We start from the raw sequence: 24,834 nt of genomic DNA on the forward strand, positions 1-24,834 counted from the left end.
ACACACACACTCTACCCCGATATAATGTGACCCGATAGAACACGAATTCAGATTAACGTGGTAAAGCAGTGCTCCGGGGTGGGGGGGGCGGGGCTGCGCACTCCAGTGGATCAAAGCCAGTTCAATATACCGTGGTTTCATCTATAACGCAGTAAAAAAAAATTATTTCATTTTTTTTTTCCAGATGGGGTGATCGGAACTGAATGCAGTATTCAGTGTGGACACCATGGATTTATATAGTGGCATTGTGATATTTACTGTCTTCTTATCCATCCTTTTCCTATTGATTCCTCGCATTAGATTTTTTTTGACTGATGCTGCACATTGAGCAGATGTTTTCAAAGAACTATGCATAATGACTCCAAGGTGTGTCTTGAGTCGTGAAAGCTAATTTAGTATGTATCTTTGGGATTCTGTTTTCCAATGGGCACTGCTTACATTTATCGGCATTGAATCTCATCTGCCATTTTGTTGCCCAGTCACCCAGTTTTGTGAGATCCTTTTGTAACTCTCTGTAGTCAGCTTTGGACTTAATTATCTTGAGTAATTTTGTATCCTCTGCAAACTTCGCCACTTTACTTGTTACTACCTTTTCCAGATCATTTATGAATATATTGAACAACATAGGGTCCCAGTAAAGATCCTTGGGGGACCCTGCTGTTTACATCTATCCATTGTGAAAACTATTTATTCCTACCCTTTGTTTCTTGTATTTAACCAGTTGCTGATCCATGAGAGGATCTTCCCTCTTATCCTGTGACTGCCTACTTTTCTAAAGAGCCTTGAGGTACCTTGTCAAAGGCTTTCTGAAAGTCCAAGTATGCAATATGCACTAGATCACACTTTTCTACCTCCTTGTTGTCCCCCTTAAAGAAGTCTAATAGATTAGTGAGGCATGATTTCCCTTTACAAAAGCCATGTTGAGTCTTCACAAACATACTATGTTCAATCTGTGTCTGATAATTCTGTTGTTCGCTGTAGTTTCAACCAGTTAGGCTTATTGGCCTGTAATTGCCAAGATTGCATCTGAAGTGTTCTTCTAAAAATCAGTGTTACATTAGCTATCCTCTAGTGGCTGATTTAAGCAAGAGGTTGCATACCACAGTTAGTAGTTCTACAATTTCATATTTGAGTTTCTTCAGGACTCTTGGGTGAATACCATCTGGTTTTGGTGGCTTATTACTGTGTTTAATATATCAGTTTATTCCAAAACCACCTCCTTTGACCTACAATCTTGGACAGTGTGTCAGATTTGTCACCTAAAAAGGATGGCTCAGATGTGGGAATCTCCCTCACATTCTCTGCAGTGAAGACTGAAACAAAGAACTAATTTAGCTTCTCTGCAATGGCCTCATTTTCCATGAGTGCTTTTTTAGCACCTCAATCATCCAGTGACCCCTACTCTACACACTATGTACACTATAAAAGGAAAAAAAGACCCATTTTAAATCTTATGTTAGAGAGCACCCACTTATATTTGAATTCCTTGCTGTAGATAGAAAATGTAGTCACTAGTCCAATAGATAATTTAAAAAATACATTATGCTTTTTTGGACTAAAATGTAAGAGCATTTATGAGTTTACACTTGGCTGTAGTGGATTCATGAGATGGAATAAAACTGGACTAGTCTATTATAAGAGAAGCTTAAAAAAACAATACATAGTTGCTAGCTTTGAAAATGTCTCAAACATACCTACTCCCCTTTAATTTTTTTGGGGAAACTACAGGAAAATACTTTTGGAAGTTCAGAGTTAACTTCTCTAATTTCAGGGCTGGTATCAGTTTTGTTTTTGTTTGGGATCCCTTGAGTTTTATTAAGAATTAGGCCCCAATGCTGCAATGACTTGTGCACTTGCTTAACTTTGTGCACGGTGAGGAATCTCGTTGAAGACTCTGAGGTGTCTGACATGTTGAGTTTTGAGCAGAACACCTCTTAAGTATGGTCCTATGGAGCTCTGGCGCATTGGACAGGAACCTTACCCAGCAGCATCTCTTAAATTGTGCAGGAGAGGAGCTCCTTTCTCGCATATCTGAGGAGGTCCATAGTAGCAGTTTGTCTACTGTACATATTAGGAAATATACCACAGTGGAACTTTTGCCTTGCTGCCACTAGCTATGCAGGAAGGAATACTTAGGAGCCTTGCTACATGGGAGGGGATAATCTTTGCTGTTCCTCTCCCAAGATGCATAGGAAAGGAATCTGGATACTTGCAGCAGAGAAAATCCTCTCATGCACCCTACTACATAAAAAAACTTATAGTGGTTATAAAGTGTCCTACCTGGATCCCTTGGGAGCTGGAGAAAATTGTAGTGGGATGTTTCTTGTGAACACCAGTCTATTTTTAAATTTGCAGTGTTCCTTACTTTTTTCCTTAAAAGGGAATTTTGACAATTTTTTTTAATCTTACAGTTAAGGTTGCATCAGTAATATAATCATTTTACAAAATTCATACACTAAATAAGTTAAAAATCTAGTCATTAAAAATAATGTAAATAACCAGGAAAAGTAACTTGTATAAATATTCTATTACTACATCAATTCATATACCTGAGTACATTATTGATGTGAAAGTTCTCCTTGCACACTTCAGTAACAGCTTTAACTGACCCAAAATACACAGCAAAAGACAACATACACATTAGTAAGGTCTTTCTCTAGCAAAAAGCCTGCCTGCCTGCCTGACTATTCAGACAGTAGCCATGTATTTTCACCATAAATTTATAGACTGTTTCAGCAATGTGTGGGAATCAGTCTGGTGGGTGTTTTTTGCATATACAATACACCTGCTGAACTTATGTTCATTTACTGGATTGTCTCTCTTGGCAGTTGTTTTAGAGCTAACAACTTAAGTAACTTTACTTCATTATTCAGAGTACTTCTGTGAATAGGTAAGTGAAAGCAAATATGCAGATAATGAGGGAACTTTTATTTTTGTTAATTTTCACCCACGAAAACTAACCAATTTTTTCCTGTTAAGCTTTTGCCCACAGTCTTCCGTGTTGGTGTAATTCTATAACTCGTTAATTTAGTCTGCAAATTGTCCTATTTGAATGACAGCTGAAACACTTTTCTTGTTGATATTGTTTTATTTCTATTTTTTGTGAACAGCACTCCACTGCTGGATTAAATCTGTGTTACACAATGAATGTGCATGAGCAGGAGAGGTTGGCATAAAACGCAGCAATGAACATTGTAGATATGTGACATTAAAAAAGGTGAAGACTAGTTTAAATATATAAAACTGTTCTCCTATCCTGTAGAGCTTAGATTGCAGACACACAAATGTACTATAACTCAGGACCTCAGATGTTTAAAAAAAAAAAAAAATCTTTTTGTGCTGTCTTGCCCACATACTCTTCAGGCGCCTCTGAACGCCCTTTGCTCCCCAGTGTGTGTGCATGGAGTTTGCAAACTATTTCCTTGAATGGCTGGCTTTCACTGAAGAGGTTATTTTTGACTACCTTTGATTAACAAATCTTCAAGTTTCTAGTTCATATCTTCCCCTTACATGACAGCACTAGGAAATATATCAGGTCTACAGCAAATCTGAAAGCTGTAGCCACTGTCAAAGAAGCTAGGGGACTAACCTATAGTCCTGCTTGGCTTCAGATGGAAGGCTTTACTTTGGCAGCTCTCAGAGCTGAAAATTGGGCTCACAGTACAGAGTTAGCAGAACTTTTCTAGGCTTCTGTCCAGAATAAGGAGTTTCCTATGTCCTGTCTCTTTCTTCTTGGGTTAATGCATTTATATGCTGCATATTTTTTGGAAATAATATTAATATTTATATTTGGACAAGTGTAGAGATGTAATATATTACAATACATATACAGTGGTATGGCATCTTTCCTCAGATGGTTTTTCTATTTTTAAAATGTACTTCAAAAGTTCACAGAAGAGTTGGAGAAGAGTTCAAATATCACTTCCTAAGCTAGTCAAACATTTAACAAGCCCCAGAGATGTGGCACAATCTCTGTTCAGTCTGCTTTTTTGAGGGAGAAGAGTATTAAAACTTATGAAAATAGTGCAGCTCTGGGAGAATTGCTAAGTACGGAAACAACCCTTTTAAGCAATGGGTGACAAATTTTGAATCAGTGAATTGTTAAACTTTATACACCAAAAGTGCCCATCCAGTGCTCTGTTTTAGTAGAAAATTATCACACACCGAGTGGGATAACTTTGCTTAAAAGACCACAAATAGACATCTCTTATCCCTGCTCCTAATCTAAACCACCCTTTTCCCCCTTAGCCTGTTAAAACGCTATTCCTTGACACCCCTTCTCCACTCCCAGCAGTGTTTCATCTCAAAGTAGCCATTGAAGAGACAGGCAACAAGAGAACTGACACAAACCAACCTGCACCATGCCTAAACAGCACCCACCAATGTCAGATCCATTTAAGCTTTGAATCTCACCACTTTTTCTTCCTCATCCTAATTTCAGAGAATATCTATTTACTAGGGTATTGGATACCCATGCAAGACCTCTACAAATTTTACCCTCCTCACTTCTGTATCAGATGGGGTCTCTTATCCCAATATCAAAAGCATCCCACCATAATTTATGCCTGTTACTCATTCTCCAAATAGGAAGAAAATAGTCCAAAGATGTTCCTAGTAGATGGGAGTGGATGAAGGAAACCGAACTTGTGGATTTTCCATTTCTGAAGCGCACCAACCCAATGCCAAAAGAGGGCATGTAAAGTCCTTTTAAACAGATGAAGCAAAGAGAAACTTTGAAAAACTTGTATTGAACAGTAAACTCTCATGAGGATTTGTCCTTTTTAAAAATCTTATGAACTCTTAAGGCACTTGATTGCTTGATGGAGACATACATTCTGAGATTTGACTTGTTTTGTTCTATTATCTCATCTTCATGAAGTTTCTTCAGTGGTACTTCTGTTAAAGTAGTATTGTGTTTGCAATTGACTTAGTTGACAAGTCAAAATGATTAATAAATGCAAATAGCAAGGTGGTGCTTCTGCTTATTAGAATTTAAATGCTGTCTCTGCTCTTTTTTTCTGGAAGCCTGACTTCTGCTCTCACTGCTACACAAATACTAACCAGTAATGCCAGGCCTTGATGTCTATTTTACCTGACTTTTTTTTTTTCTTCCAGTATTCCTTTATTTGAATCTAGTGTATTAATGTTTCCTTAATCTGGCTGTCCAAGAACACCTTAGCTTCTCTGGTGTGATGTAGTGTCTGTACTTGTCCCTTGAATCCAATATTTTTTGTTCTACCAGTATAGCTGCCAGGTTGTGCTTCACATACAAGAAGTCTCCTTCTGGCTTCAGACAGGAAGGAAAATCTGACATATCTATTGCAGGTCACAACCAGTGTTCCCTCTAATTTTTTCAATCCATGTGCAGAATGAATTTTATGTGCACCACATTGAGGTAATGTGCAGATATGCGCCACCAGTAGAAACCAAAAACCTAGATAAAATATATATCTATTTTTTAAAAGTTACCATAGGGATGATTACTCTAGCCAGGACAGGTTAGGCATTTTAGAACTCACTACTCAAAAAATTAAATTTAAGCGTAAGAGAAATAAAAATTATGAAATACATAGGCCAGTCAAAAAACTAAAATAACACTTTGAAAGAAGTATCAAGAAGTAACAACAACAGTGTGAGTGTGAGACGTGCATTGCCTGTTTAAGTACGCTGATGCCACTTTAAGTACGCTGCCCTTTTAAGTAGATCAGTAAGTTCAGACACAGCAGCAGCTGCCAGCAAGCTCTCCATCCCGAGCCCTGCTGTGTTTTCCCCCCACCCCACTCTGTGGAGATGGGGTACAGGGTTGGGGGGAGGGGACATACTGACATCAGCACCCTCCCCCACTCTGCACAGTAAGCAGGAGGCTCCTGGGAGCAGCTCCAAGGCAGAGGGCAGGAGCAGCACATGGCAGTGGAGGGAGGGATACCTGAACTCCATGGCACTTTGATAGCCTGCTGGGTGACTGCCCAGCTGCTCAGTTTACAGGGAATTTATGTCACAACCACAGTTGTAATTTAGTTGGAATGACAAATTTATTTTTCACAAGGCTTCTAAGAAAATTAGTGAGGGAGTGAGAAGTAATATTTTTTATCAAGACTAGGAAATGTTTGAGAAGGAATAAATGGTCAGTTTTCAACATGGCACAAGGTTAACAGTGGCAAGCCTCAAAATCGGTGCAAGGACCAGCATTCTAATATAATCTTAATCTGGAAATGGGATTAATATTGAAGGGGCAAGATTTGCAGATGACACAATTTAGTCAGGTTAGAAGACTTCATATTTAACAAAAGTATGCGAATGGACACTATGATAACGGATGAAATTCAGTGCAAACAAATGCAAGAGACTCTATTCTGGAAGAAATAATATGGACAACTCCATACAAATTACTGGGTTCTAAAATGTAAAGTCAGTCGCATTTGGGAGGTTGGAAGAACTGAGTTTACTTGAGCTGTCTAGAGTATTGACAACCTTTGTCCAAAGTGCAGAGTTAGTGAATATCCTAAAATGTTAGAATGTGTAAGGAACGGGGTAGAAAACTATTGTTGGAAATCTAATGGTATTATATGGACTTGCCTGGAAAACAGAGCAGTTTTGGTCATATTAAAGCAAAAAGATAGTGATCCAGAAGTGTGTAACGAATGATTAAAGACTTGCAAAAATTTCCATAGGATGAGTGGAAAGTTTATTGGCAAGCAGGTTAATAAGAGGGAAAGTGAGAAGTATAATAAAAGAACAGTATAGAGGAAGTCAAGTATCAGAGGGGTAGCCGTGTTAGTCTGAATCTGTAAAAAGCAACAGAGGGTCCTGTGGCACCTTTGAGACTAACAGAAGTATTGGGAGCATAAGCTTTCGTGGGTAGGAACCTCACTTCTTGCATCTGAAGAAGTGAGGTTCTTACCCACGAAAGCTTATGCTCCCAATACTTCTGTTAGTCTCAAAGGTGCCACAGGACCCTCTGTTGCTTAGCCTCCAATTTACTTCCTCTATACTATTTACTCTTCCCTGTAATACGACAAGGGGGGATTCAATTAAAATGAAAGGCAACAAATTTAAAGCACATAAAATGAAATATTTGTATATCATATATAATAAATCTTTGGAACTCATTGCAAGTGTAAATGAGTTGGGTTTAGTAGGATTTAAAGGATTATTTGTTTTGTATGAATAACGAATATCCACAGTTACACTAGACAACCAAAAAGTATTGCGAATATAAACACTCATACTTCAGGGCAGAGGCCAACTAATGATGGAGAGAAGTTGTGAAGAAACTCTTCTCTCCCCCCACCCATGGACAGACTTTTATCACAGCAACAGGGTTTCTTGCCTCTCCCTCTAGGTAACTGGTACTGGCTCTTTTCAAAGACCAGATAGTGGTCTGATGAATTCTAGAGGGACCTGAAGTAGGCTTATTATGGAAATTCATAGTGAAGCTGGAGCAGCTATTGCTGCTTCATTGTTCTCTCTTTAGCAATAGTGTTTTTTGTTAAACAGTGGAATAAGTTTGGGTAACGTTCCTTCAAAAGGTGGATGCATGGTTAACATAACCAGCAGTGCCAGTCAAAATCCTGTTGATTTGGGCGAAGTTGGCAAGGAATGAAATTCTGACATTGTAGGATGATGTCCCCCCACCCCCTTTTGGTAGGGAATTAAGATTTTTGTATAAAGCTTATTGTGCTCAGTATCGATGTAGAAAGGTAAATCCTATTCAGCATATTATTGTGCTCCTTTAAGATAACATTACTTGCAGAATAAACAAGAAAACTGAAGCCAAACTGATAGAGCACACTTGGAGTCCAAATTTGAGAAGAAACAGATGGCTTCTTATGTTCACTGCTGTGACAAACTAATAAAGGCCATTTAAAGATCACATTCCATAGTGCAACCAACTAAAATTAAATGCAGTAGAAATAAACTGCTGTGGACCAAGGTCACTATGTGCAGAACTTTGATCCTTAACAATCTGTAGGGGTGTGCTGAATCATACCAAAAATATTTTAAGAAAGTTTTATAAATAGTGCCCATTGCCATTCCCTTGATACTTGGGTTCCTTAGCCTTGTCAATGTGTAAAGAAAGTCTTAAGCTTTATGGAATAGTAGGGCTTGCCAACCAAAAAAGCTCTTCAGAAGTGATCAACATTGTCCCTGTTTTTTCCCAAAGCCTGAGTGCAGCTATTATTTTAGTCTGAGTTTTGATTCGGACTTTGTAGCTGTCAGTATTGTTGCTGTGGGACTTGTTGAGTTTATTTTTTTCCAGACTCAACCTTGATATCTGTTAATACAAAATAAGTCCTTTAGCAATAGTTGACAGTGGACTCAACTGGGAATTGATATGTTACGACTTACAGCTCCATTTAAAATACTTCAAGTAAATAAAACTTTTAAGATGGTCTGAATTATTTTTGCTTTTAAAGCTTATTTTAATATGATTGAGAAGTCTGTGTGGAAGATTCCAGCAATAAGTATTCTGTGCTGAGAAGAAACTAAGCTGCTTATTTTAATATGGAAAAGGTTTACCATCTAGTCCTTAATTTAAACCCTGTTGAATTCCAAAAGGAGCTTGTATAGTTACAGTAAACATGCATAGTAAACTAGATAAATTAATTTTAATGACTGTATTGTCTCAACATTGCAAACAAATTAATAATGATATTGGTCTTTCAGTTTACCTAGGTATGTGATTAATGTTAGTATTAAACATTCTGGTATCTTTTGGCAATATAAAAACTTGAATGTTTAACAAGAACACAATTTTAAATTAAAGTAATAAATCAGAATTACCAATGCCTCACTCTTCAATTGGCCACACTCCTCAATTGGCATTGGAAGTGTAGTATTTTGTCCCATGTACTTTTGGCTGCATGCCTCTTTATCAGCTACTGTCTTTGCAGTCACGCTTGTGTTCGCGTCTTTGCTACATGCTCTGCTGATTACCTTGGAAAAGGGCAACACTGTAACTGTTGAGATGACCTTTCAGTTTATTTTCTCTTGTGTAATATCAAACGTGAGCTAACACAGTCTTCGTCTACTGATTTCTAGAAAGAAATCTTTTTACATTTTCTGCAGCATTCTCCTCAAATATGATGTGGTTTCTCTGTAGTTATGTTTATCTCCCCTTCTCTCCCCCCTCCCCCCAAATCAAAACCCTGCCATGGTAATCATTAAAGAGAAGAGAATGTTTATAACAAAAAAAAAAAAAAAAAAAAAAACCCCGAAAACCCTGTTTCAGCATGCAATCCATCTACAATTTAGATGTTAAACAGATGTATTGAAACAATGAGCATTGAGTGAAATAGCTGCTCTTCAACTTAAAACGTTTGTAGGAAAATCTTTATACAACAATGGATTAAACAGGAAATATTACATAGTTAAATTGAGCCAGTATGTACTAGCAAAGAATATAAAATGAAAGCTTAAACTCTATTTTTGACTGCTGTCAATGAAAAATGTAGTCTAACTACTCTGATTACCGTGAAAATAAATGCAGAATAACTTTATGTTGAAATTGACTCAGAGCACTATTTTACCAAGTTTAGTTGTCATTTTTCAAATGGAATACTTGATATCCCAACATATGTCTCAGATCGCTAGAGATGCTTCTTAGGCCCTGATCCTGCAAAGATTTACACAGGTGAGTAGCCGCATTGAAGCAAATGGGGTTGTTTATGTGCATGTATTTTTGCAGTATTGGTGCCTTAATAACTAGTTCTCTAGGCTTCTGGTAGAAAGAAATTGATATTAGAGAAGGGTAAATATTTGTAATTCAGCTCTCAAATACTGGAATCTGATCAGAAAAAATCAGTGAAATGACCTATGAAAAAAACAATCAGTATTTAAATCTTTTTCTAATCACTTTCACTTTCACCTTTTAGTTCTGAATTAACCGTGTGGATGTTGAATGTTAAGCAACTGGAAAAAACTTGCAAGATGCACTGACTGCCAAATTGCTGTCAGTACAGTCATTAATATCGTAAAATATTTGAGAAAATAAAATAGGGAAAGGGTTACAGTTTTAACTAATTTACTCCATGTTTAAGAAAACATTGTGCCAGCATTTTAAAGTTAGCAATGGTTTGCTTGCTGAAATATTATTAAAATAGACTGCTTACTTATTAGATTTAATTGCTTATTAGTATTTACATCTCTACCAGAATTAGCAGCTGCTGACTGGAAATGTCAAGAAAAACTTTATAATTATCATTTAATCTTTCCGAGTACTCTAGATTCTTTTCATCATATTTGTGGAAATTAAGAGGTATTTCAGTGCTGGGACTTGCATGTTACTGCATTTTTTATTTACTTAAAAAAAAAAAAATCAGATGATCTGTATGGAGAACTTTAGGCAGAACAAATAATTGCTCATTATCGTTATCCATAGTATAAATGAATTCATTTGTCCAACTTTAAACATTGTGTCCAGTTTGTATCATCCATTTTTACTGCAGACTTAGTTTCTGGTTTGGAGATGGGGAGAATGCAGTAAACATTTCCCCTACTTTTAATGGAGGTAAGAAAGGTAATTAAAATACAGCTTCTGCTTAGCCCCGCCATAGGCTTCTGTTAACCTGCTCTATTTGTACTAATGAGAGATTGTACCTGCTGAAGAAGCCGCAGACACTCCCTCAAGGTGAAAGGCATAATAAACCTTGAAGGCTAAAGTGACAGTAGGGATAGTTTAAATTGTGTATATAAGGGGACAATAAAGACATTGCTTACATCTAAAATGAATTTAAAATAACTGCCATGCAAGTAATGTATTAAAATTAGGATAGACTTATTTCTGCTGCAGAAATAGGCACTAAGATGCCTCTGACTTTATATACAGGATTTAGCTATTTCCATCCAGTCTTTCCTTTCTAGTAGTCCTGACTGTATAGAAGACTAATTTCAGCTGTTTGATCTGCGGGGCAAAGATTATCCTATAAAGTAGAAACAAATCTTAATTAAACAGATGGTTGTACTCATCAACAAACATAACTATCAGCATCCAGAAGTTCAAATGCTTCATATACTAGTTTTTCTGATCAGGATTTGAAAGAAATCTAACTGCACTACTGAGGAAATGTAGAATAAGTTCAGTTAGTTATAGTGGGATACTACAAGGCTGTGTTTTCTGGAGAAGAAGACTTTTACAGTTATCACATACTCACAAATTTGACCTAATTAACTGTGCCCCATGCAAGGCTTCCATTCTGATTTACTGTACACTAAACATTAATTTCCATAAGAGTTCACAAGGCCTTGTACCTCATTTAAACAACTGAAAATGACAAATGATGTACTGGAATTTGAAAACATAAAGGGACATCGGGACGCTTAAAGTAAATAAAACATACCCATTCCTATCTATGCAAATGTTGAACTTTTAACTTTGATTCCAGATTGGTGCTGTCTGCTGGTGATCAATGAAGGGATGAATGTAATGTTAAACCACCATGGCATTCCAATGAATAGCTCAAAGAAGAGGGAAAGATGAAGTATTTGCATATGGAGTGACTTTAATAGTGCAGCTAGAGCTTATAGGGAAAGGACACATTCACCCATACATAGACATCTTTGGATCATTGCAGAAATGAGTGACATGTTCATTTTTTAAACTATCAGAAAAGCAAAGTGACAGGTTCCTCCAATGGGCTGATCTGTGTAAAGTCAGCCATTGACCTTTGGTGCTTCTAAAGCAAGTTATTTGAAAATTAATCTTTTCTGTTCACTTTATATGTTACACTCCTGCACAAATGTTAGTTTGCCTATTCTAAAATATATAAGCTGAATTGAATAGGACTTGAAGAGTTGAGTAAAATGGGGAAAGTAGAGACTAAAAGGAATAAAGTGGCTATTTAATTCAAATGCAAACCTTTCAGCAGATATGGCAAAGTGTAGTAAAGGATAGACGTAAGTAACCAAAATAGGTGAACTGTTACTACAATGGTAAAGGAGTGTCAACAGTACATTGCATTTCAATGGCTTGGAGGAGTGCTCTACAGGCTTTTTGTTGCCGTTGTAAATCCCTTTGCAATGAACTGGTGGATGGGTACATCCTCATCCCACTTTTTTGCCATGCTCTAACATAGGCATCATATCTAATTTTTTCCTTTCAATATCAATCTGTTTTTGACCTGATATAGTAGGGTTTGCAACAGGAGCAGGAACAGACCTGAGAAGTGTTGCATGTCTCTTACGCATTTCTCACTTTCTTGCACAAGTGGTAACATGAGAGCATGAGTGACCATTTCTCAAATAGATACTCTGAGCTACAAGCCAAAAGGTCTGTGGGTTCTAATCCCAGATCTTCTACTGACAGTTTTCAGTACTTCTGTGCACTTCACGGCCCTTATTAACCAAGCACATACCCCTCCCTTAGGGGCAGGCAATTACCTTTAACTCATTTTGCAGATGATAACCGGAAGGTTGGTCACTGCAAACAGAGATGGGATGCTAGAAGCTGGGAATGGGTGACAGGATGGATCACTTGATGAGTAGGTGTTCTGTTAATTCCCTCTGGAGCAGCTGGCATTGGCTGCTGTCAGAAGACAGGATACAGGGCTAGATGCACCTTTGGTCTGACTCAGTATGGTCGTTCTTATGCCTCTCCCACTCTGCCGTGCTGGCTTTTGGAAGCAGTCTAAATCCATGTGCTTCTGTAATACTAACAGCATTCTCTTTGTCCCTCTCTAGAGACTAGGTCAGTGAGATATAGGGACTTATGAATCTCCTAGTACCTCCATGGATGTGATCCTTTAGCTCAAGTGATAGAGGCTAATGCTTTAGGATCTAGAGATCCTGGATTCAATTCCTGTGTATAACTCAAGGAGATTGTTTGTCTATGCTGTCTATAGCCAGTAGAGTCAGGAACAGAACCCAGAAATCCTCATAGCTGACATCTTAGGTAACAAACGGTTATCTACCTGAGTCAAGTATGGTGTCTCCCTCTGTGGCCTGATAATCCGAGGCAGGCAGCCTACCTTTCCCCTTCCACTTCACTGATAGCAGTAGCAGGTTGAAGAAGTCTGTGCTGGGGAGATGAAGGTTGAGTTCAAATCCTGCTGAAAACCATGATGGAGTGGGGATGGAGGGCTAATATGTTGGAGTGAGAATTCTAGAATAATTTACTTGTTAGAATTATTTTATATTGCAAAACATTTTTAGTAGTGAATTTGGATGTTGTGCTAACACTTTGTTTTTATTTTGGGTAATGGGGTGTGTTTGAGGGTTACTACTGAATTTATTTGAAAAGGGAAAGCTGAGAGGTCTTGCTAGTGAGCATTTGTGACATTACCCAGGGTACAATCTGGACTGACAGATAGCTATGTCCCCTCAATGCTCCAATCTGGACTGCCTTTTACCCTGCTTTGCTGTGAGAGTAACCACTCCTGGCCTGATCACACACAGCCTCCAGCATGTAAATCACTCCCAGCTATCCTGTATGAGTGCAGACACTCATTAATTACATAACAGAGCAACAGCAGTAAACAAAGTCCCAGACTTTCCAACAAAAATGTGCATCTTGTACTGGCCTTCACCCTCCTGGATGATACAAGCTCATGTAAAGTCTGTCATTTATTAGCAGAAAATATGTACAAATCTAGTTATCCCAAATGGAGTTTCCCAAACATTTCAGTCCAAACACACTGATTTAACTAAAACGAAGAAACAAATGTATTAAATATGGAAAGGGAGATTGTGACCAGTAATGAGGCATACAAGTCAGAATTGGTTACAAGGAAATAAAAGGTAAAATGTGATTAACACTTAACTTAACAAGCTAAGCGAATACAAAGCAAAGGCCTCTCTTCCCACATGGTTCAGCCAGGAAACCTGCAGGAACTCTTTGTCAGGATCTCCCTCCTAGTCCAATGCTGCTTTCTTTGTTCCTTGGCTGTTGTTAATACCATGAGTAGAGAGCAAGGGAGATGTGATTTGGGGTGTCTGCCCTCTCCTCTTATACCCCTTTCTCTTGTGCAAGAATCATCTCCAACTGATGTTCAGGAGACAGTCTGTGTGGCCAGGGACCTGCTTCTTTGTCAAAATATAGGTTTGCGCTTCCTTCCCCCCCCCAATGGAAGAGTGGCCACTTAATCAGATGATGGTCCCTTTGATCCCATAGACAGCTGACTGAGGTGTTCATTAGCCTTTTGTCTCTGCAGCCAATGAAAAAGACAAGCAGGTCCCCACTTCCTAGACTGCCAAAAACAAGGATGCTAAGAAACTTGATTTATTTGGGAGAAAGATTTATTCTACTGTCAGCCAACAATTTTGGGTGGCGAATCATCAGACCCTGCTGGGCTGGTACAATTTTAATCTCTGGGACAGTCTCAAAAACCTCCAGGAATCCCTCCCTCGGGGTTTGGCTCAAGAGTTTGGCATGCTGGTGGAGGAGGGCACGGCGGCGTCCAGATGCTCCCTGCAAATGGCATGGGACGTGGTGGACTTGGTAGCAAGGGTGGTTGCATTGACGGTGGTCATGTGACATTGTTCCTGGCTCCAGACTGCAGGCCTCTCCCAGGAGATGCAGGCCTCAATCCAGGACCTCCCCTTTGATGGAGTTGGTCTGTTCTCGGACCAAACGGATGACAAGCTGCACGGGTTGAAGGACACTAGGGCTACCCTTCGCTTGTTGGGCATGCACATGCCACAATCAGCCAGGAAGCCCTTCCGACCACCACCGCTGCCAAGACCCTAGCAGACTGATCAGGGACCTACGAGGAGAAGGGACACTAGTTTTAGTCGTCATTGCCCTTCTTCCTCCCGCCTGCCAACCGAGCCTGAGGTAGCCAAACACCCAGGGGGCCAGAAGTGATCGTTTTGAGGGTGCGCCTGAGAGTGACACTCTAGTCAGTTGACCAGATCCTACCCGCCTTTTCCTCAACTGCCTTTCCGCCTACCGCTCGGCTGGGTCGTGGTTTATGTCAGACCACTGGGTCGTGGACATAGTGGCCCAGGGCTATACCCTGCACTTCCTGGCTGCCCCTCCTTCCCGCCCCTCAAGCCCCATTTTCCCATCCCTCTTCAGGGACCCTTCTCATGAGCAGTTCCTCATTCAGGAGATAAAGACGCTCCTGAGCTTGGGGGCTGTGGAAGAGATTCCTTGCGACATGGAAAGAAGAGGCTTCTACTCCTGCTACTTCCTAATCCCAAAGGCCAAAGGGGGCCTCAGCCCAGCTTGGACCTGTGTGGTCTCAAGAAGTTGAAGTTCCACATGGTCTCCCTGGCCTCCATCATCCCTTCCCTGGATCCGGGGGACTGGTATGCCGCTCTCGGCAGATCACGGCTTAAAGGACGCTTACTTTTCATGTCTCTATATTCCCAGGCCACAGGCATTTTTTGTGCTTTATAGTGGTCGGGCGTCACTTCCAGTTCACGGCATTACCCTTTGGCCTGTCTTTGGTTCCCAGGGTGTTCACTAAATGTGTGGCACTGGTAGCAGCTTATCTGAGACGTTGGGGGCGTGGGGTAGATCTTCCCATATGTCAACAACTGGCTCATCAAGGGTAGGTCTCCAGAGCAGATCAAATGGAGCATCGACCTGGTGTGATCCATCTGAAGTGATCTGGGCCTGTAAAACACCATAAAGTCCATATTAGCACCAGTCCAGCACATAGAGTTTATTGGAGCAGTTCTCGACTCCATGTGAGCCAGGGCCTTCCTTCTGGAAGCATGCCTCCAGGCCATGTCTGACTTGATTGCCCACATGAAGAGCCATTCTCTTACCACAGCCCACATGTGCCTGTGAACTTTTCAGGCATAGTTGGCCTCAGTCTATATCCCCAGCAGGCATGCCTTGGACAGGGTAGTCATGGTGCCAAGCTGCATCCTCTCATCCTTAGACTGGTGGCTGAATCCAGAGTTGGTGCTACAAGGGGTTCCCTTTGTGACCCCATCTCCGTCGCTTACCCTGGTTTCGGATGCATCAGACCTGGGCTGGAGAGCACATCTTGGCGAGCTCAACACCCAGGGTCGCTGGCTACACAGCGATCTTGCCCTTCATATCAACATCAGGGAGCTCAGAGCGGTTTGCCAGGCCTGCCAGGTGTTCTTGCCCCACCTGAAGGGCAGGGTGATGCAGATTCTGATGGACAATATAGCTACAATGTACTACATCAACAGGCAGGTCAGAGTGAGGTCACTGGCCCTTTGTTGGGAAGTGCTCAGCCTCTGGGACTTTACCTGCCATTCATCTGGTAGCTGCCCACTTTCCCGGAGCCAAGAATGTCAGGGCAGATCACCTCAGCAGGACTTCTCATCTCGCCACAAATTGTCGCTCCATCCAGAGGTGGTCACCCTAATCTTTCACAGGTGGGAGTCTCCACAGGTAGACCTGTTTGTGTCCAGACAGAACAGGAAGTGCCACGTGTTCTATTCTCTGCAGGCCAGGGACAAGGGCTCCTTGTTGGACACATTCCTCATTCCGTGGTTGGGAGTGTTGATGTACGCCTTCCTGCCGGTTCAGTTAATCCACAGAGTCTTGCTCATGACAAAGCAATGGTCATCCTCATAGCCCCAGCGAGCCTTGTCACCACTGGTTCGTCATGCTGCTGAGTCTCTCAGCAACCACCCGCAGCTACCTCATCAGCCAGATCTGCTGTCATAGAACCACTGCAACCTGCTGCACTTGCACCTGAATTTGCTGCACTTGACAGCTTGGCTTCTGTGTGGCTCAGTGCGGACGAATGGGGCTGTTCCACTGATGTCCAGCAGGTTTTGCTTGGTAGCAGAAAACAGTCCACCAGGGCAATATATGTGGCAAAGTGGAAGCTGTTCATGTGTTGGGCCATGGACCATCACATTCACGTGGATGAGGCCCTGCTGCAGGACATCCTGGACTATTTACTGCACCTTGAGCACCAAGGTCAGTCACTATCTTCAATCAAGGTAGACCTGGAGGCCATTTTGATGTTCCATCCTCCGCTTTGAGGCCGGTCGGTCTTTGCCCATCACATGATGGGGCATTTCCTGAAGAGTTTGGAGCGCCTTTACCCGCATGTCTGAGACCAGTATTGGCCTGCTAAACCCAGGGGTGTGAGTTCAATCCTTGATGGGTGCATTTAAGGATCTGGGGCAAAAATCTGCCTGGGGATTGGTCCTTCTTTGAGCAGGTGGTTGGACTAGATGACCTCCCCCTTCGAACCCTTGGCTTCCTGCTCCCTCCTGATTCTCTCCTGGAAGGTCTCTTTCTTGGTTGTTATAACCTCGGCCCGTAGGATGTCCGAGATTAGGGTGCTCACATCAGAGCCACCCTAGACAGTCTTCTACAAGGACAAAGTCCAGCTGTGTCTGCACCCTGCCTTTCTGCCCAAGGTCGTCTCCCAGTTCCACACTGGTCAAGACATTTACTTACCAGTCCTTTGTCCAAAGCCTCATGCAATGGATGAGGCGCTCAGGCTGCATACCTTGGACGTCAGATGGGCGCTGGCCTTCTACATTGATAGAACAAAGCTGTTCCATAGGTCAACACAGTTGTTTGTTGCTGTAGCTGACCAGATGAAAGATTGCCTAGTGTCAGCCCAGAGAATCTCGTCTTGGATCTCGGCCTGTATCTGCTATCGCTATGAGCTGGCAAGGGTGCCTCTGTCAGCGATTGTGACAGCTCAGTCAACTAGGGCACAGGCATCGTCAGCTGCCTTCCTGGCTCAGGTGTCGATCAAAGAGATCTGTTCGGCTGCGACCTGGTCGTCCGTCCACATGTTCGCGTCACACTATGCGTTGACCCAGCAGGCTTGAGAGGATGCTGGCTTTGGCAAAGCAATGCTGCATGCTGCGAGACTGTGAACTGCGAGCACACCTCTGTTGATTCTGCTTGTGAGTCGTCTAGAATGGAATCAACTCGAAGAAGAAAAAACGGTTACCTACCTTCATAACTGTTGTTCTTAGATGTTTTGCTCATGTCCATTCCATTACCCATCCTCCTACCCCTCTGTCGGAGTTGTCGGCAAGAAGGAACAGAGGGGGTGATGATGCTGCATGAGCATGGCACTCCAGAGGGCACCACAGCCATCCCCACAGGTACCGCTAAGGCAAAAATCTCCAGCCGCGCACGTGGGAGGGCACCACAGCCATCCCCACAGGTACCGCTAAGGCAAAAATCTCCAGCCGCGCACGTGGGCGCGCACACACCTAGTATGGAATGGACATGAGCAACGCATTTCGAATAACAACAGTAACCATTGTTAGGTAGGTAACTGTGGTTTTTCTGTTGCATGCATATAATATATGTAATCTCCTTGAAATGAAATCCTGGCTCTATTTAAAGTCAATGATAAAACTCCAACTGACCTCAGGGGACTGCCTCATTAAGTTCATATGCATTATAGCGGGTCTGAGGGCTGCTGGGTGCTACTGCAGTATGACTATTTAAAAACAATGTTGCATACAGCTCTCTTGGGGTGGTTTCTGTGTGGCTTAAGACTGCAGTGTGGCACATTCAGTATGTTGTTGTATAGCAAACTAGAAATTTATAACGCAGTATATAATATCTATAACCAATGGAATGCTCCTTCCACTTGCAAGGAGATCCTGTTGATAATGGAATAATCTTGCCAAATGTCAGATGTTGAACTTTTGAGGCAGGTTTCAGTGAGTTGCTCTTTACTGGTGTGTTTAACCTTTCTCTTAATTTTTTTTATAAATCTTTTCTACGCTTGTGTTTGACATATGTAATGCATGCAAATAAAATTGTTAAAAATCAACTGTTGTACATTTTTTCTTGAAAATGACATCTTTATATTCAGAGGCCTGTAAGACACATTGTGCTGTCTATAGCACTATAAATGAAATTGATCTTAGACGGCGCAGGAATCATGACTCAATTTTGAGGCATGACACCCATGAGCAAATTTACAGAAGTGATACTAGGGGATGGGCATTAGGGAGGTATGAGTATATTGTTTACTATATCCTGGGGCTTCCCTCTTTTGAGTCACAGTGGTTTCACGGTGAATATCTGTCTTCATAATAAAAGCTGTTGGGGAGATTAATCTTAAGAAAATAATAAAACTCTCTGTAAACATTAATATAAATAAGCCTGTTTCAATTGAAATAACCAACAAATGGGACATCTTGAACCTTTCTATCACAAATTCTCTGCCACTGAAGAGACCAGTTCTGAACCAAAACTTTAAATTAATCTCATAATGGTGTCCAGATGTTGACATTTCTTGAAGGTGTAATATCTTAGTTGTCACTATGATTGATGGTCCCTTTTGAATGAATGACTCTTCAAAGTGGATATCTTTAATAACTCAGTATAATACCTCAGTGCTGCCATTCTCTATTTTTTCCTTGCTATCAAAGAAAAAAAAAATAGTACCTTAAATTATTTTGGAGGAGGTAGATGGGGGGTGGGGGTGTAGCTTTAAGTGTACTGGCATAAGTAAATTTTGGAGGCAGCATATTTCTGGCATTTTAGTTTTGTAGATAACACAGTAAATTGCAATTTGGCAGATGAGTAGACCATTTTGCGGTTAGATATCCATGAAATCTTTATCTTCTCCTAAAAAGGATACAAGCTTCAACATATAATAGGCTTGTCTGACTGTTTTTGGACTTGTTAGCAAACTACCACCCATCTGAATACTATAGTTTGTGGGGGAAGGCTAAGTGGTTGCAATCCATGTGAGAACTATTTCAAGTTTTAAGGGCCTGATTCTGTTGCTCTTATTCACACTTGACCTCTTACCCTGAGTAGTCTCACTGTTTTAGGAGGTAAGGGTGACAGAATTTGCCACCAAGATCAAAATGATCACTTCAAGGCTTGGACGTTAATGGTATTGTGGCATTACTAGTCTTCAGTGTGACTACTTGGAGCAATTGAACAAAGTTCACATAACTTGTATAACTCACCTAGTACTATTTCTTTGTCTAGTAGCTCTCAAATATTTCTGGTATTGAAAGGCCCTTGCCTATGTCTTGCACTGCTGCTGGCCATGACCTGTTGGATGCTAAGCTTAATTAAGATCCTATTGTATTTACAGTACTTGCAGTAGAAATTTTCAAACCTGTAGGATATCTTCCTATATGCTATTGGTTAAAGGCCACATGAGGAAAATTGCTGGGCTGCTTAGTGTGAGTGAAGTCCTCCTTTTATTGTTTAATAACCTTATGACTTCTGGGCTGTCAATCACAAATTTCAGTATGTAGGCTTAAACCACAAACTGTTTCTGTAAAGTGAAAAACTGTAGGCTAGGGGTAGCCAATTATTTTTTATCAAGGTTCCTAGAGAAAATAATTTAAATAAGTTTTTGGGTCCATTCAAAAGCATCTGGTGGTCGGATTTGGACCACCATCCACCTATTGACTACCCCTACTGTAGGGGGAAGTGCGGCTGGCTTTTTTGTACTGTAAACCTTGTGCTGTATCAAAATATTGCCAAGATGAGTTCAACTGCATGAAGTAAATACCTGCTATTTTTTTAATACATAAAGGGATGTATAGTACCATAGTCTGAGGAAACGCCACTGTACTCTCCCTAATCGAAAATACACCTGTGTATGCATTAAGATAAGAAATTGTCCTGTGTTGATCTGCGTACCTACTATAAATAAGATGGCTGAATTTTCTAAAATATATTTAATGTTGTTGTTTGAAAGGTATACGGTGTTTCATGACCGATTGAAGAACATTGAAGAAAATGAAGGCGGCCTTGATACATTTTCAAAAAGTTACAAAACATTTGGAGTCAATCAACTTGTGGATGGTGGACTATATTGCAAAGAGTGGGCTCCAGGGGCAGAGGCAGTGTTTCTTACTGGCGACTTCAGTAAGTATTTTTAAAGATTTTTTTCCATTTTGGTATTTCTTCCCTCTTATAATGCCAGATCTATTGCCATAATATAGATTATGGAGTGTGTGTTTTTTGTTTTGTTTTTTTTAATGAAAAGTAAGGCTGTCAAGTAATTAAAAAAAAATATCACGATTAATTGTGCAATTAATCGTGCCAGTAAAGAATAATAAATACCATTTAAATATATTTGGACGTTTTCTACATTTTCTAATATATTGATTTCACTTACAACACAGAATAAAAGTGTACAATGCTCACTTTATATATTTTTATTACAAATATTTGCACTAAAAAGAAACAGTATTTTTCAATTCAGTTAATACAAGTACTGTAGTGCAATCTCTTTATTGTGAAAGTGTAACTTATAAATGTAGCATTATATACAAAAACCCTCTATTTGAAAACTAAAAAAATTTAAAACTTCAGAGCCTAGACTTGTAGGCTCTAAAGTTTTACATTGGTTTGTTTTTGAGTGCAGTTATGTAACAAAAAAATCTACATTTGTAAGTTGCACTTACACGATAAAGAGATTGACTACAGTAATTGTATGAGGTAAATTGAAAAATACTGTTTTTTGGTTTATCATTTTTACAGTGCAAATATTTGTAATAAAAATAATGTAAAGTGAGCACTGTACACTTTGTATTCTGTGTTGTAATTGAAATCAATGGGTTGGAAAATGTAGAAAAATATCCAAAATATTTAATACATTTCAATTGGTATTCTATTTTTAACAGCGCTATTAAAAATGCAATTAATCACAATTTTTAAAATCATGATTAATTTTTTTGTGTTAACTGCAATTAATTGACAGCCTAATGAAAAGGATATCAAAATCAAAAGTAAGTTTACAAGTTTCGTGATGTGAGTTACCATTTTACCAATATCCTTCCTAGCATCCGAAGTTTTTCATAGAAAGAGAGAAGAGACTGAGCTGTTAATACCCATTGTATTTCAGAAACTAATCTTAAAATATGCTTTTACATAGCTCATGCTTTTACCATAAGGGTTAATCCCTGTAGGAGCACTTAATCTTCTACCTCTTCAGATATTAATCCTTACAAGTTGTTGCACTGTGTCATTACTCTGGATTTGATTTTCACTAATGGATTTGGAAGGTTGTAAACAATGGGCAGTTTGTTTAGGGAGGTGGTGATGTGGTGAAACCTTCCCATCTGATTTAAATATGAACTACAGAACTCTTTATGTAGGATGAAGGTGTTTCAACATTCCCAAATCACTAAGTATAAGTATAAAATTCAGTGCAATGAACTTGCATTTCATAAGTGCTTGAAGACTCTCTTTTTTCCCCCTCTTAAATTCCTTCCCTAAAAGTATGACTGGGATTCACATGGTATGATATCAGTACTTAACCAGATGTCTCGCTGGAATGCCATCCAGCACTCATCCATATGATACAACCTGGGTCTACATAGGAGTCTGGAATTTATTGCCTCTGACTTTTTTTTTAATATGTGAAAAGAATTTACCTTGTGCTTGGAAATCTAGATTTTGCATAAACACATCTAATTAATTAGCTACTGAGATGAGAACAGGTGTCCATAATGAAGGTCATCTCCTTGTGGTGTTGTCTTTGGCCCCCATCCTTTCCCATCCCCAGCACATCCCTTGGCCTGCGCTGCTTCCTGCAGCCCCCATTGGCCTGGAACGGCGAACTGCGGCCAGTGGGAGCCGCAATCGGCTGAACCCGCGGATGCGGCAGGTAAACAAACTGGCCCAGCCTGCCAGGTGACTTATCCTGGCAGGCCACATGCGGAAAGTTGCCGATCCCTGACCTAGATTAATATTGAAAATCCATTTAATGTTTTTCTACATGTAGCGATCATTTAAAAGAGCAAAGTCATGTTTCAGATAACATTGGCTGTTGCAGAAGAAATGTGAACTCAGGCCTTAGCTAAGAGAAAATGCATTTTATCATTGTTTTAAAATATAAACAAACTTACAAAACTACATCTGAGCATTCTTTCTAAAGAAATGTATAGTTAAATCCCTTTACAAAATAACTGGTAATGCACTTCAGTAGTGAGGAAATAACTGGACAATCATTTGTTTCATTTGGACCTGCAGTCAGATCACTTTTACATTTCAGATGAATTTCTTGGTAATGTGTGAAATTCACGTTTTTATAGCACTATTTTTTGCTGCGTGTGGGGTCAGCATAAATAAACTAACAAAAGGAAAAGTTTTATAGCCATACTAAAATGGTAGTTGAACATCATTTTCCAGGTGTCAGAAAATGGCAGGCTACAACTGCTTATTTATTTTTAAAGAGTTGGATGGAGTAATATCTAACATTGATTATGATCATTTGAATGTGCAGATTGATTGTTCAAAAGAGCAGGATTATATAAATTACAAACACTTCTGCTAAACATAGGAAAAGTCTTTTCCACTTAGAATTATATGCAACTCAATTGGTATACATATCCTTAAGTTATTTATTTATTTTTGTCTTGGTAATTTCGGTATTTTTTATTTTTGTGATCTGTTTGGAAATCTGGTAGTGTTGACATTTTTTGGATTTAAAAACAAATACACTGTGTTACACAAAATGGCAAATTCAGACTGGATTTCAAAATCTGAAGCTCATCACAATAATATTGAGTTGGAAAAAGGGAGCTTGTAAAACCTCATTCCTGTGGACTACCTTAGGAACCAGCAGAAGTATTGAGATTCTGTCTAGAGAAAAACGAGTTTACATTGTAGTAAACTCCAAAATGTACTTAAATTAGTTTTGGAGAGTGGCATATACACAATTGTTTGTTGCTTGTGACTATTATCAAGCCTGCATTTAAACCAAATCTAGAAGGATTAATTTTTTTAAATCTGTACTGTATTCAAGGTTTTAGCATTCAAATATGTGACTGTTACATACAGATGGCAAAGAGTAACACTGCCTAATTTTGTCATTTAGCGTTGTTTTGCTTACTAGTTTACATCCTCTCATTATACCAGTATACAGGCAGTCCCCGACTTTACGATGTTTGAGTTATGAATGGCACTTACGACACTTCTACATTGACACTGTAATTCGACTTATGACTGTAGGTTTCAAGTTTACAATACTTGCAGTTCCGAGTTCCAATGTTCTGACTTAGGACACAATTTGTTCCTTACAATTGCGTCGTAAGTCTGAGGACTGCCTGTATAATGTTTTCAGTTTTCATGGCAGTAAGTGTCCAAAGCAGACTTGCCACTCCATGGCTTTGGGTAAGGCTCATCTGGGAATACTTCTACAGTGCTAAATGGATATAAACAGATAAAAATATTTCAGCAAAATCAGTGTGTGTGAATCTAGAAAATACTTATTTCTTCCTCAAGTGATGGCCCCATATGGATTCCCAACATGGGGGTGTGTGCATGCCATACCCTGGAGCCGGAATGCTTTCCTAGCAGTGACGGTTGACCCGCATGTGTGTCCCCTTCTGTTTGTAGCTGAGACTATAATAGGTCGTGCGGGTCGATGCTACTCCAGTTCCCTTTTACACCTCATGGATGGAGTCGGAATCCCTGTCCCTTCATGTTCTTAGCTTCGCACACTCCCGTCTCCTGTGGCCCCCACTCCCAAGAGGGCAGAGAGGAGGTACTTTGTCCCTGCTAAGTAGCAGACTTTGTTTACCCACTCACTTCCCAACTCCCCGGTGGTCCACAGCAGCACAGCAAGCCTGCCAGCAGCCACAGAAATCTGCTCTCCCAGACAGGGCGGTGAAGAAGATCGACCTGCTGAGCAGGAAAGTCTATTCCTCAGTGGGGCTCCAGTTTTGTATCTCCAATTATTAAGCTATTCTGGGGAAATGACTTTCACAATTATACCGAACTATTTGAATTCAAACACCAGCTGCCACCGGGCAGACAGCAGCAGTTCCAAGTGCTGCTGGATGAGGGGAGACTGGTGAAGGTGGGCTTCCAGGCTGCTGTGGATGCTGCTGACTGCCTCTCATTCTCTGGCAGTCGGGTTCGTGCTCCTCAGGGACTCCTGGCTGCAGTTGTCCTGTTTCCCTTAGGAGGTCCAAACCACCACTGAGGACCTCCCC

At 40.3% G+C, this 24,834-nt stretch overlaps 1 protein-coding gene across 4 annotated transcripts in view; it reads left to right on the top strand.

Moving 5' to 3' along the window:
* GBE1 (1,4-alpha-glucan branching enzyme 1) overlaps positions 1 to 24,834 on the top strand; it is a 285,371-nt gene that overhangs the window by 61,379 nt on the left and 199,158 nt on the right. For all 4 annotated transcript variants that reach the window (XM_065575460.1, XM_065575466.1, XM_065575471.1 and 1 more), the window contains one exon: positions 20,586 to 20,755. In XM_065575460.1, coding sequence (XP_065431532.1) covers positions 20,586 to 20,755 — 170 coding nt within the window. The remainder of the gene's footprint in view (positions 1 to 20,585; positions 20,756 to 24,834) is intronic.

The sequence above is a fragment of the Chrysemys picta genome, chromosome 1, assembly GCF_011386835.1.
Source record: "Chrysemys picta bellii isolate R12L10 chromosome 1, ASM1138683v2, whole genome shotgun sequence".
NCBI lineage: Eukaryota > Metazoa > Chordata > Testudines > Emydidae > Chrysemys > Chrysemys picta.